This window comes from Rutilus rutilus (genome assembly GCF_951802725.1).
Source record: "Rutilus rutilus genome assembly, chromosome: 12".
NCBI lineage: Eukaryota > Metazoa > Chordata > Actinopteri > Cypriniformes > Leuciscidae > Rutilus > Rutilus rutilus.
In genome coordinates this window covers 26200886-26215676 of record NC_140217.1, presented here as the reverse complement: position 1 = coordinate 26215676, position 14791 = coordinate 26200886, and the positions used below count along the sequence as shown (strand labels likewise).

The 14791-nt window shown below is 37.8% G+C and overlaps 1 protein-coding gene across 1 annotated transcript in view; it reads left to right on the top strand.

Moving 5' to 3' along the window:
- The window catches only part of cachd1 (cache domain containing 1), a 71744-nt gene that overhangs the window by 19044 nt on the left and 37909 nt on the right, over nt 1–14791 (top strand). The window contains exons 2-3 of the mRNA XM_084426755.1: nt 6989–7051; nt 14271–14419. Of these exons, the coding sequence (XP_084282881.1) occupies nt 6989–7051; nt 14271–14419 (212 nt within the window). The remainder of the gene's footprint in view (nt 1–6988; nt 7052–14270; nt 14420–14791) is intronic.

The window sequence follows — 14791 nt, the reverse complement described above, 5'->3', positions numbered from 1 at the left end:
GTTCCGTGCAGAAACCGTGCTCAGTGTTACTACAAATTTTGTTACAGTCATATTTTCCATGTGTTGATAGTCAATCTCCAGCTCTGACCGCATCGTGGGGAAAATGCAAACAACACTTTTGTGTACTGTACACTTACGAGTCTGAAGGACAACAATGCAAAGCTGAACAGGTAGAGGTGAACGAACAGCGCTGAAACAGTTTTACGTCACATTTGAATTCTCCGCTGTAATGCAATCTCACGCATATTACAGCACAGCGATTGGATTAAAAATAGTATATTCTCATGAATAATGCGAGAAAAGCTCAGAAACTGATGGCATTAGACACGTACTCTCCAGCCACGGCAACCAATCATTACCTTGAATTAATGCATACATTACATTTCGTGACGCTGGTTCAACTTTGCCTTTTAAACCGGGAGAACAAAATGGAAAAAGGAAAAAAAAAATCCACTTTCCCCTTACTAATAAATATGAGTGCTGCTGTTGTTTTCATTGATATGCAACCTGTATATCTGTTAACAATGTGTTTTAAGGATTCATGACCCTTTAATGTATGTTCAGATTGCTTTAGGTTCATGCCAGCCTGTATACTAAGCATTTCTGCATATTCTGGCGCAGATGCAGAATGCTGCCTTGTCTCTGGCTCGTCCTTAGAAACTGGAAGCGAGTGAGAGGTAGAGAGAAATCACATCAGAGGGCAGGGATGGATGCCTCATTCTAGAGCAGAAGCCTTTGTAGTGCAATGAGCACATTGCTTCTGAGAGTTTGAGTGGGGGGAGGGGGGAGACGGGGGTGAGGGGGGTACCTGGGGCAGGAAATCGCAATAGCATCCCAGACTGGCTTCTGTTGTCTGGCCTTTCATCTTCTCTGTTTGTACCCAGTTTCCCCTGTCGCTGCCACAGCAACTAGATGTTGTCAGCTGCAGTGAGGAAATATGGGATTTAAAATCAGATTGTCAGTTACTCATAAAAAACACATTTATTTGAAAGCAGTTTTCAGTACATCCAGCATAAATAGAAACTGTCAAGGTGAATAATTGAAAATAAAATTACACGTGAGAAAAAAATGAAGTTCGTAGTTTATTTGGACATTTGAGCATACAAAAATATTTTTTTCTGACATATTACAATATAAAACATTGGAATTGGTTTGGTTTACCTGTTAAAAGCACTTGAGCTCTACTATGTTTATTCGTCATATGAGGTAAAACTAGCAATCCAACAGCAAAACATGCAATGCCATTTAATCTTAGTGTCTAGCTGTTTTTTATTGTGAAACTTGCGTGCATGGATTTGCATTCAGGAATGTGCTTCAGATGACATTTGTTTTTGAAAGCAGCAATAGATATCTAAAAGTGATGGTTCACCCAAAAATGACAATTTTTTATAAATGTACTCACCCTCACGTTGTTCCAAACCATATACTACTTTCCTTTTTTTTGTGGAAAACAAAAAGTATTTTGAAATGTATTTTTTTTTGTACATACAATGAAAGTCAATGGGGTCCAATTTAGTTTTTTTTTTTGTTGTTGATTTTTTTTTTTTTTTTTTTTTTTTGAAACGAACTTTCATTGTATAGACAAAAATAGTTAAAATATTCTTCAAAATATCATCTTTCGTGTTCCACAGGTTTGGAGTCATCAGTAAAATGACGTGTTTGAAGGCGGGTCAAGTTGTGCATTATGCAAATGTATTTTCTAGTGACGCAGAACCGCCACGCAGTGGGATTCGGAATACAAACGACTCGTTGAGACAGTTCAGATTCGATTCTTTCTTTTGGGAGACAATAAGTCTGTGATTTTCATTCACAAACAGCTATATTATACACTGCATGAAAGATAATATTCGAAAAAACATAATAGGGGCATTTTGCTTTTCCCCTGAAATAACTTTTCTTATCAAATGGCATTGCTTGAATAGTGTTAGCCAATAGCCAAAATATTTTTGCAAACTCTTTCATTGTGACTATCATCCAGTGAGTTGAAGATGAAGACCTGGCCTATATTTTTGTCATTCTTTATCTCGTTTACGGAAATAAAATGGGCTGCAAATGGCAATTCACGTTGACTTATGGTAAATAGAGCAAAAACATGGAAGCTAAACACACAGCTGCTCTTTAACCTACATCTTTACTGAAGTTGTGGAAGTGTTAAGGGAGGGTCAGTCCAATGATATAGACCTTGTAGACCTAAAGAGAGGATTAGGGCACCTTTTCTGCTCATTGCGTTGTGTGAGCACACCCTTTCACTCCCTTGTACAATCCCAAATTAATGAGGATTAGCTGGATGGGCTCTGGCCTTTGAAGATGACTGAATTGCTAATAGGTTTATCCCCCTCCATCGCACCATTTTAATGGAAATGCTGCCGAGCATCAAGTCCGCGGCTCCAGTGTTATTCCGCTCCCACGCCGCGTCAGCTGTTTCCCCAACCAATGTCTGGAAACTTTACGGAAGAGCGCGTGCAGTTAAAATCCAATAAGCTCATCTGTGCCCATTAGCTTTGCACAACTACTACGAGGTATGCTGAGAATGATGGAGCACTTTTCTGTTTGCGTTCTGAAATATGGAAGTGACTTATGGGTTTTGCATTCTTTAGGTGGAGGCAGTAATTCTTAAGTGGCTGCTATTAGGGATAGAGGGAGATGGCAATCTTGATATAATAAACCACCCTGCGGAGGGCTTGGTTTTAGTCAATCTCTCTTGCCGTGCCTCTGTTAAAGGGAGTGCCGGAGCCTTGACAAGCCTGGATCAAAGACAGCATGAGGTTCAGTCATTCCAGACATCTATTCAACTGCAGTCAAGATTAACCCTGGGGTTGACAAGATTAATAACCGCCCTGGACACCAAATTCTGAGCCAAAGCAGCTGCACATATAGGCCTCTTTGTCCCCACTCAGTTGAACGCCAGTATGTTATTGCTTACAATCCTATAGCTTGTCATTCATTTTAATGTCAACTTGTCTGTAAGGATTAGATGGTGTATAGTCCAAACTTGGAGAGGGCTTGAAGAGTCCTGTTGATTTGCAAAGTTCAAGCACTGTTTATTGCTGATGGCATAGCTTCTTTCTGTTGTTGCAGGGTTACAGACCGAGACTAAAGTGGTCGCAGATGTGACGCAATGAACAATTCCAACAATAATTTAGGTGGCAACACTTTACAATAAGGTTTAATTTGTTAACATTACTTAACTACCTTAGTTAACATCAATGAAGAACGAAAAATATTTCTAAAGCACTTATTAATCTTAGTTCATGTTAATCGAAACACGTACTACATTATTAAAATTTAATGTTGTATCTGTTAATATTATTTAATGGACAAACAATGAACGGTTGTATTTTTTATTTACTAGCATTAACAAAGATTAATAAGATTAATAAATACCGTAACAAATGTATTACTCATTGTTCGTTTTTGCTGTGGAATACTTATTTAAGGGATAATGCACATCCAGCCGGTTGTTATCGCTGAATAAACCCCCGACAGGGTGATGAGGACCCCGACTTCAGCAACCCGGATGAGCCTGTGTTATCTGTTTTCAGCGGTTGTTATCTGGGATTAACTACTGTTAACCATTTATATTCTGCTCATCATTGATGACATTTCAGAAAAGTTTGCTTGCATCCATATCATCAATTTGTCAGAATTCATCTCCTTAAATCAGTAGTTCTGAAGCGGGCGGCTCAAAATGATTTAAAATGATTTTTCATACAATTCAAGCCAAAACAACAAAAAAATCGAAGTATTTCTTAATTTAATTCACCCCATTAAGAAAGAACCAGGATTCCCAGAGTCTTGGAAAAAAACTGGACAAATTATGTAGCCTAATTTTGTGATTGCTGGACCTGAAAAAGTCTTGTAAATGAATCAAATCTCTATGGGCAATTTATTTATGAATATATGTTTTTCTAATTATGCCAAGCTCTAAAATATTGTATTAGGTAGAGCTTGAGAGTATATTTTTTTAAATCCTTATCAAGAAAACCACAAACAAGTCATTGGGTCTTCACTGTTGTTGGGGACAATAGGGGCCTTGAACACAATTAGGTTTGGAATGTTTTGAATTTGCTTGTGAGGTAGCGATTTGAGTCTATATTGACTCTTTCATTAAACCGCAAATTCAATTTATTCAGGTATGTCAGATTCCAAATGAACCGGGAGCCGTTACTGTGATGTACACTTCCTTTTATTAGTGTATTTATTGACTGTGTAATTTAAGATACATATTCAAAACAGAGCTGTAATATACTCATTTACAAAATATAGTCATTGTTTGGTTTGGTTGAATTGACTGCAAGGGATCTTTGTTTAGGTGAAATATTGAAACCATAATAATAGCCGTGTGTTTTCTTTTTTATATCAGTTTTCTTACCTCAAAGACCTTCCTCTCAAGAGTTTCACGTTTGTTGAGAGGGTTCTCAAGTTACAAGCTGCGAAATTCCTCTTTGGCCTGGGCAAAGCTGTGAAAGCCATCGGGGCGGTTTGAAAAACAAACCCACCACACCGGGGAAAGACCTGTGCTGGTGCCCGGTGTGCTATTTGTGTTTGTGCCTGTGTTTATTTTACAAGAAGGGTCTGAAATGACAAGTTTCTTCTTTCACTTAGTTTTCCACAGCTTCTGTGTCTGGAGCTTTATTCACAAAGGTGGGGCTCATCCATACATCACCCAAAGTTTGTTTTGCTTTTTATAAACATGCGCTCGTGATGAAATTCCAGGCTTTAGGTGAGTGCGGACATGTGCCGCTTCGTCATCTTTAATGTGGGTGACCACCCTGACCTCAGACTACTCCTCAGACACATCACACATTGACTAAAAGAGTTTCTTCTCTTCTTAAGTGTTAAAGATCATCAGTCCTCCGGATGACAAGTGATTTTTGGATCGAGTGGGAATCAATCACGTTGTTATGACACGTTCCGCAGCGACATTCCGTGTCAGGATTGCCATGGTAATGAGGCGCGCAAAGAGCAAAAATCGTCATTGTGAGAGAATTTTGAGCTTGTAGGCTATTTTTGATGGTTTACAATGGTATTTAATCTTCCATGTCTCATTTAGCTGAATTACACAAGGCTTACACAAAACATCTGCGGTCCTATTTAAGCAAATGTTTGCTGCGGCTTTTGTGCAGTCTGTAATGTAATTGTTGGCTAAAGATATTGATCTAATGTTTGTGCCCACGATGAGCATCTTGGCAAAACATTCAATGCAACTGTACATTTAGGTAAAAGGTACTAACTTAAACTTGAAACGCTTAGTGAAATCCACCATAAACTTGCGAGTTCTGTGAATATTCTCATTCTCTAGGAATTCTGCCACCAAAGGAATGACCTGGGGCCTCATTTATAAAACTGTGCGTAGGAACCTTACTAAAAGTGTACGTACGCACAAAAGTCAAAAATGGCGTACGCAAAAAAATATTCAGACTTATAAAACCGTGCGTACGCCAGTACCTGCGCAGAATTCACTTTATAAATCCCAGTCAGCGGAAGATTGTGCGTACATGCGTCTCCACCCGAAATAACCATATATGGAGCTTACAACGCCTAGTTTTACTATGCAGATCCTCATCTACATATCATTTGCATATGATTATTCATCCACGTGATAACTTAAACGTTATCACGTGGATGAATAATCATATGCAAATGATATAAACGGTACAAGAAACATTACATTAATACAAATCAAGTAGTTATCCTTGCCTTGTTTTTGAATAGCCTACATAAATCAAATAGTGTAAAATACATTTCAGAGAAAGTTTTTCTCAATCTTTTCCACTTGCCGAATTGTATTTTTAATTGATTTATATTTTTAATGGAAACAGATAGGCCTTGGGCATTATTTGCACGAAACTATTTTCTCAGACAATCTGGTATTATCATGATAAGCAATTATCTCTGTGGTTAAAACATTAAAACGCAGCACGCCACAGGAAAAGTGTTCAAAAACAATCGCATCCACAACAAATATTTCTATTGATTGAATTGAATATAAAAAAATGTTGTAACTTTTCAGTATGATTTCATGTTTAAGTGTTTAACTCCATAATTTGAATGGCATATTTAATCTAAATGTTTATATCAGAAGTAAAACATAGTTTAAATCATTATTTTATTTATTTAAACTGCGTCAGTTTCACTAAACGGCCCAACGCGCTCGCTGGCGCGGACATAAGAAGGAATGGATATTTGCTTCAAGTGACAGGCTTGGTGAGGGAAATTATATTTGTATTATCTTTCTGTATTATGTTTAATTTTAATTCAAAATTCTAAAAGTGACCAAAAAGACATTTAACTCCAACTCACCATCGGTGTCGCCAAACTGCTCCGTCTCCAAAATGTGCGTACGCATGGGTCAGAGTTTGCGTGTAGGTGCGCATATTTTCACGTCAAGTTTTTCTTCATAAATCCCACCTTTTGCGCAGGAACTGGCGTACGCATGTTTTCAGCCCCGTTTTGTGCGTACGCAAGCTTTATAAATGAGGCCCCTGGTGTGTAATCTCAGTTCTGAAAGAAAGACATAATTGGTATAATTTACACAAATGATTTAAATGAGCATAATGTGTGGGAGTTGACCAGAGTTTTCTTTTTTTTTTTTTTGGCCTGCACCCCCCTATGCATTATCCAGTTCCCTTACCGAATCAGTGAATTGTTTTAAATGATTCATTCAAATAAACTGATTCATTAGAACGAAATTCAGCTCACTCTGCTGTAAAGTTGTGTTTGCTGCACACTGTAAAACAGGTGTTTGTGTTGGGAAAAAAGTACTGAGAACTTTTTGTAAAATATTTTGAAAATGGCTGAGCTACTGTCACAATACTGAAAAATTACAGTAGCATCTCTATTTTGAGTTAGTTAGTTACTCCCTAACACTGATATGCATTACTTGGATAAAAATTTTGGCTGCCATTTTCTCCCTTGTGTTTCAGTCTATGTGCTCCTGACTTATTTGTCACCTTTCAGCAACTGTTCTCTCTTCTTATCTACACAGAGAATCTTCAACTCCTTTGTGTACACGGAGAAAACTTCAAATGGTGAAACAGAGATGCAGCAGGTGAGTTAAACAACATCCCTTGATACTGAGTGTGTGTGTGTGTGTGTGTGTGTGTGTGTGTGTGTGTGTGTGTGTGTGTGTGTGTGGTCTAGAGGGGCAAAGGACACCCATTAAAATTCTACTGTTGCTGTCTGGCTGTCTTTGAAGCCATCTTTGTGCTTTCGACTGCTGCAACACTAATTCCAACCTCTATTGACTGCACCGTGTCCCTCCCTAACAAGCTCTTGGCGAAATGAGATGGTTGCTCATCCTTTAGCTCTTCCTAACATCAATGCATTTGGCCCATGATCAAAACTCTCCGATTAGAAACAATTTTTAAACTCTGCTGCAAAATGAAGCAGTTTCAATTTAAAAAAATGTCTCTGTCAATTTGGATAATATGGAACAGAAAAGAAAACATGACAATTATGCATTTGTAATGCATTACTATTGCCAAAAATATAACATCCCAATAATCACTGCAATAATGATCCAATCATAGACTCTTAAGCATTTGCTTATTTAAATTCAAGGAGTGCCTTTTTTTGAACCGGGCAGTGTATAATAAACAAAATTGGATGTATAAAAATGGTACCTTCATTTGTTTGATATTGGTTTATTATTAACAAAAGTTGGCTTGTTTTTTAAATTCGAATAATTGTGCGAGCTACCTTCGACCTTTGGATGTCCTTCAGAGATAATACCAGGGCTTTACTTGAATTAAGAACTTGAAACCTCACAAATAATGTATAGTTAAAAAATTTCCCAAAACCCTGTTGGATCTGCTCAATATAGTTTATTTCTCAAAATGAAGGCATTTTTGTTATGCATTCATAAACTCTGCTGCTTATGTTTACATGCCCCTTGCAGAACCTGCAATGATCATTTTTAACAAGACAAAACAATAACATAATTTACATACTTTTTATCCTGTTCAAAAGTGAACATATCTTTGGTTTCATATCCTTGGATTTGGTATGTTGCCTCCTTGAGAATCAATAACTTCTTAATTGTCAATTTATCTTGCGGAATACACCTATATATGTTATGTTGGTTTTCAAACTATAAGCACTATTTTTATGATCTCTTTTACTTCTTTCTATCTTTTTTAAATGTAATTATGTTTCAAATGTATAATTTGGTGAAGTGTATGCACATTTATGAGCACAATTTCATCATAACCTAAAAAAAAAAGTACGAATAATTTAGGCCACAATAACTTTTCAGTCTAAAACTATGGGAATGCATTACTTTCCTCAGTCAGTTTTAAGACAGTAGGCCTGTCATGTGCTAGTGTGATTTATTCTTGCCATGGGCTTCTCCCTCATACCTACTCCAGCTTCTGTTTTTGCTGTAAGGCATAAAGAGCTATCAATGTTAATACACTCTATTCTGACCAGCCTCAAAACAAATCAGCATGAGTGGCAGCAACTGCGCGCATACCCTCCAAATGTGTTTCTCAGCGACACACACACTGAGCAAGAACGGACAGGTTGTTACTCTTCACTTGGGTTTCCGTGCCAAGAGAATCCCTTTTGTGAGAATTATTCCTGTACGCCGTCTCTCTTTCTCTCACCTGCAGCTATTTACCGGCTGCTGGTGAGAGATTAAGCCGATCGCTGGCAGGTTTTTCTAGTGACACCTCGACAGCTAATTGCCAAACAGGGTTTTTGGGGGTAGACGCTGATAAACCGTTCTGCCTGCTGAGGCAATCGAGACCTGAAAGTGTTTGATTATGAAGTGAGTCAGGCTTTGTCATGCTATAATGCTGTTTTCTTGTTCATCATTAATTGGCACTGGGTGTACTCCTATAAAAAGAGAAGGAGATGCAGACAAAGAATTATATTGATAACTCACTTATCAGCTTTTCAGACTTAGGTGTTGCCAACTAAGACTAGGCTGAGTAGTTTCAGAAGTGTTATATTTAAGAGGAACATGTGAAAGTTCTGTAGTTTTGTGTGAGGTACAGTGCTACTCTACTAATACCCTAATGAGAGTTAAGGGACATGTAGTTGCAAAGTTACTTATAGTAAGTAGAATGTCTAAAGTGGACCATCGAAATAATTTGTAACCCACACTCGAATGTAGTATGATTTTTTTTTTGTTGTTTTTTTAAATATTAATATTTTGTGGTATGGTGATGCAGCCTAAATGCAGTCTATTTTTGGCTCTAAAAGCTGCATTGCGTTAAATTGGCCTAGTTTCTGTTTAATAGAGCTCTTCAGTTTGCTGTTCAGAATTAGTATTGTCAGGACTTGTGAATAATGAAGAATAATTGTTGTCTGTTGTTCTATTTTGTTCTGGAACACAAATAACACAGTCATACTTCAAACTTTTCAACCGTTGTGTGCTTACAATGGTTATCCACTTCAAGCGATTTTTAACCACAGACCTTATTTTTCCCATACATTTTAAAACCGTCTTAAAACCCATTAGAAATTGCTTAGGAAACCCAAAGTGAGTTAGCCTTTCGTGTTAGCCATGACATTTCATGTTTGAGCAGCTCAGATTGACACTCGTTTTTGAAAAAATGATTTGATATCAAGTCGTGGTTTCTTTTGTACTGCTTTGAATTGTGTTTTTTTTTTTTTTTTTGAGATTCTAGTTCTAGTTTTATTATGCATTGTAAAGGTGATAAAATAACACCTTTTAGATCTGTAACTACAAATCTCATTATTTTGGGTTCCTCTATAAAATGTGACTTTCATTAGTTGCTCGTTTGGCAGTGCTGTCAACATCTGCCAGTCTTTTGCACACGCACACACAGTAATGAAGGCCTGGCACTGCCGTTCTTGCAAGTTGAAAAGGAACCCCAGAGGAAAACGGCACCAATTAGGATCATGTCCATGTCTTGTAGAAACACAAAGACAAAGCACGCCTGTCTTCTCTTAACGTCACCATTTTAATGAGATCGCACACAGACCTCGTCAAATATCCCAGACTAATTTTCGCACAGCTTTTTTGTGAAAGATATTTTTTGAATTAGGTAGTTTTGCTCGATTATGGCAAAAATCGTAATTACGATTATTTTTGTCAATATTGAAATCACTATTTAGCACGTTTATTGGTGGCCAATATGATCAAAATCTTATTTCATGATACGAGTATTTTTAGATATCAGTAAAATTTCACAATTAATGAGAGGCTACTTCAGCAAAAACTAATACTAACTAATGTAGCTACAGAAGACAAGTAAACAGTCTGAAATACAATAAGAACAAAGAGATGATTTGCAAACAAAATGGACAAATAAATACAACAAAACAAAAATTCAAATTAAATAAACAGTGCTTTAAGTTTTTCAGGAAGATGTACTAACAGTGGCATTCAGATAATACAGTAATAGCCTACAACAGAAACTGAATAAAGTAAAATAACACTGCATAGTCTTCATTGTATAGGCTACATTAAAGGAACCCTATGTAAGATTGTGGCCAAAACTGGTACTGCAATCACTTTTTAAATTACTGTAGAGCGGTGTATCCCCTCCCCCTCCCCCCTGACTCGAGGTTTCCAGATAGGCTGCAGGATCCAGCAGGAACGTAGGCTGCTACAAGGAGCTTCCAATGGCAAGTGATGAGTCCTACACCGTTTTTATTTCCCAAACAGTTCCTTACCTTTTCAATTCGATGACCCACCTCCTCCATATGCGCTAACGTAACGTTACTTTGCACGAACATGCATAACTTTGTTCGACTGTCATGAATATTTGAAATGTCCATTTACATTAAGTACAAGTTAGCCAAACATAGATGAATCTTCTACGTCCAGGAGAAAATTAGCAACGTTGGCGTCTGTCTTCAAATTCTTCTCCGTTTTCAGCCGTCTCCATCTTTCAAAGGCATCTCCTATACAAATCCTTGTTTTATTTCGGACTTAACGTATTTCGGACTCATAACGAGGTCTTTTAGGTTTCGTAACGTTAGACATTTTTTTATCCGACACGTTTGTAGCTGCAGCTGTGGTAACTAGAGCAGAGTTGGCAACCCGGATGCCGAAACACTACTGACTTCGTGATTGGTAGATAGGTGGAGGGTGGCGCATCAGGCCAAAACACAACATGACAACATCAACATCAGTTGAGGGCTGCAACTTCACTTTTAAATGACAATATCCTGGCCGGACTACTGTTGTCAGTGATATAAGTATTTGAAATGAACATGATTTCTTAATGTCTAGTGACATATCAGGGCCATTTTATGATTAATTGAAATACATTTCTTACATACGGTTCCTTTTAAATATAGATTAATCATTATTAAAGCTACAAAATGTATTAATTCAAGAGCAGTGAGTGATTGTATCTTTGTCTTTTGTTGTTTGATTAATATTAACGACACAGGCTGAAGCAGTAATATTGGGCTGCCACTTTGAGACCGAATGCACGGATCCAATATACTGTTACACACACATTTTCTTTTTCAACTGTTTACATTCACTTAAGATATAATCGTCTGTTTACGAGGATACTTACCCAAAGGCACATTTTTGTGTGTTGGCTATTTGACTATTTAGCCGCAAATCCGCGAGGTATACTGTACAAAATGACAATTAAAGTATACTGCGCGAGCCCACAGTATACTTTGCTTTTGCGCGGTCCACTCCAACTGGGAGCGTGCTAACAAAAAGTGTCTCTTTCGCAATCGCAGCTTAATGCTCTTTTATCAAGCACGTCCCGCAGTTTAGCAAACAGTTGACTGCATTTTACAACAGTCACTTATTCGGCTGATTTGGATGTTAAGTTTGGCTTAGTGAGGAAGGAAAGTGCACCGCAGCTGCACAATAATCATTTTACCCCGATTATCTTGTTTTCATAATCGTTGGAAGCCAAAATTGAAAATCAGTTCCTATTAACGCAAAGCCCTAGGTAATTTCTTCGATATTAACTGTAGCTTGTATGTTTCATTTTTTTTATTTTAAAAACAAATGTAGCCTTTTACCAAAATTCAGTGTCTCCAGGAATGTGAGCGCAATAACTTTAAATGATCTTCTAGCTCATTCGACACTTGAAAGCTTTATTAGATTCTCTGAAATTAGATGTACTGCTGTTCTGGATAATGGTGTTATTTTCTGACCTGTCTAGAACTGGAACGTTTCCCTTGGATCATGAACTTGAAAGAACAACATTCAAGTTTAGCAGTAATGGCTGAAACAGGCGTCTGATTGGGTGTTCGCGGCCAATGGGTCATGGTACATTACTTCAATCCAGGACTTGGAGGAGGAAATTTATCTTTCTTTTTTTTTGCCTTAAAATTAGACTCTTATGAAAATTGTTGTTAATGCAAGAATTGTGTTGTGTGTGTGTGTGCATCTTTTGGTTTACTAAAACATCTGGTGAGAAGAAAGCAGATTATGTGTCACTAATTTATGTCCTGTGTGGGGGAAACTCTTTGGTGAGCTGTTGCTCTACTTAATAGCTTTCTCCAGGGAACTCCAGTATGTATTGGGTAAACCAGAATTCACAGAAACATGGTTAATCAGCCGTAACTCCTTCACACAAGTGCAGTATAGACTTAAAGCTAAAACAACATCAGTTTTCTGAAACCCCTTCTAGTTTATGAACTTAGATTTCCAAAATGCACCAAATCATTTTCCCAATGCCTGTGGCACTGCAGCAGCTGACAATGCATGTCTAATGGTGATCGATTACTAGTCCCAAGGTTAGTTCAAGCTCTCTTTGATGTAGAGTGCAGGCCTAGATTTTTAAAGTGAATTAATCTCTGCTTATTTCACAGGGCTAATGGAAAGAGACTTCTCGAATAAGAAGTGTGTGTATCAAAGTGATTTTTGATCATTTATGCTGCATTTATACAAAATGACAGTTTTACAATCCAGCAGTTAAAGGGATACTCCACTTTTTTTGGAAATAGGCTCATTTTACAACTCTCCCAGAGTTAAACAGTTGAGTTTTACCGTTTTCGAATCCATTCAGCCGACCAGGACCATTAGCATCTCTCTCAATTTTCAGGCGCTGCGTCATATCATTACGCCTGCTGCACCCATGGTATGGCAGCAAAGTTTCTTGATTATTACGCAGGAATGAGAGTATAGTTCCTAGCCATATCAGCCTAGAAAATCGCAACTTTACATTTTCCGTCGGTCTTAGTACACGATGTAACTACAGAAGAGTCAAGTTTTAAATAGGAAAAATATCGAAACTCTTTGGTCATTTTTTTTGAGAGAGATGCTAATGGTCCTGTCCGATTCAATGATCTATGCTAAGCTATGCTAAAAGTGGTACCGCCAGACCCGGAGATCGGCTGAATGGATTCGAAAACGGTAAAACTCAACTGTTTAACTCTGGGGGAGTTGTAAAATGAGCCTATTTCCCAAAAAAGTGGAGTATCCCTTTAACTAAATAAAAATTCTCAAACATTTTAGTCTATACTTCTGTTTATTTTATTTTATTTTATTTAAAAAAGGTATAATAATGTAAATAACATTTTTATGCCTGTTTTCTTTTTCTGCCAAGAAGTGAGAACAGCATATTATGACATTTTTCGAAACAAAAATCTTCGGGTGGCAAAAATTCGAATCCCTAAATAGAAATATCGAGGTAGCACCTGGAGATGCTGCTTGGTACTCACTCTTAACGCGGTACACTTATCCTACAAACTGTCGTCATCACTTTCCTCCTGATTGTTCTCCTCACTATCTTCTTTTCTCTCGAACATGGTAGATGATGATGATTTTATTTTATTTTATTTTATTAACATTAATGACACAGACAACAGCAGGAATATTATGCTGCTGTCACTTAAGACCAAATGCACAGACGGAATATACTGACACACATCCGGTTTCATTCTCCACTGACATAAAGAATACTTGCAGAGACAGGTATTTTGTCATCATTCACATGCATTAAACCTTGTCATCATTCACATTCATTGTTTGAATGTGTAAATTGAAAAGACAAAAGACGTCCGAATGATAAACTTTCATTCAATGATGGTTAAATTTAGCAGTTAATCCGCGAATCACATGCGTGCCGAACCGTGGGGCCTGGTCCGTACGGATCACGGATCAACTGTGATCCGTTGCACCCCTAATAATCAATGAACACACTTATCATCATGATTGCTATCTTACCAGAGATGGAGAAAAATCCCACTGCAGTAAATAAACGTGTCCCTCTCCCCAAAAATGTTGGTACTTAAAAGCGCTTCCCTACATGTTTTATTATGCATGCGCACCAGTAATGTGAACCCCTGTTAATGTCTTTTTGTATTGTTTTCAGCTAGCAAAAAAGATCCGTGAGAAGTTTAACCGGTACCTGGATGTGGTCAACAGGAACAAGCAGGTGGTTGAAGCGTCTTACACGGCCCACCTCACGTCCCCTCTCACAGCCATCCAGGACTGCTGCACCATCCCTCCCTCCATGATGGAGTGAGTACTTGTTAATTACACCTTTAATTTCACTAATCTAACTTTTTCTTCACTGCACTTCCAATGACAGGACATTTTAAACAATTTGCGCACCTTTAAGTGCATTTAAAGCATGTTGAACCTGTGTGAATGTGTTGCGTCATCGTGGTCTGTATGTGTAACGGGTGTGACTAAGCTCATGTCAGTGTGGGTGAGGAATGCATTTTAAATGCCACGAATATTGTTTAAATCAGTGAAAGGCAATGATGAGTTAGCCGAGCTGTCAGACTGCACTTTTTAACCTAATCACTCTTTCCCAGTGCAGTTTGCAGGGTTGTTGCTGTCTTTTGTCTGCTTTGTGTCTGTGTCCCTCCCTTCTGTCTGTCTGACTGA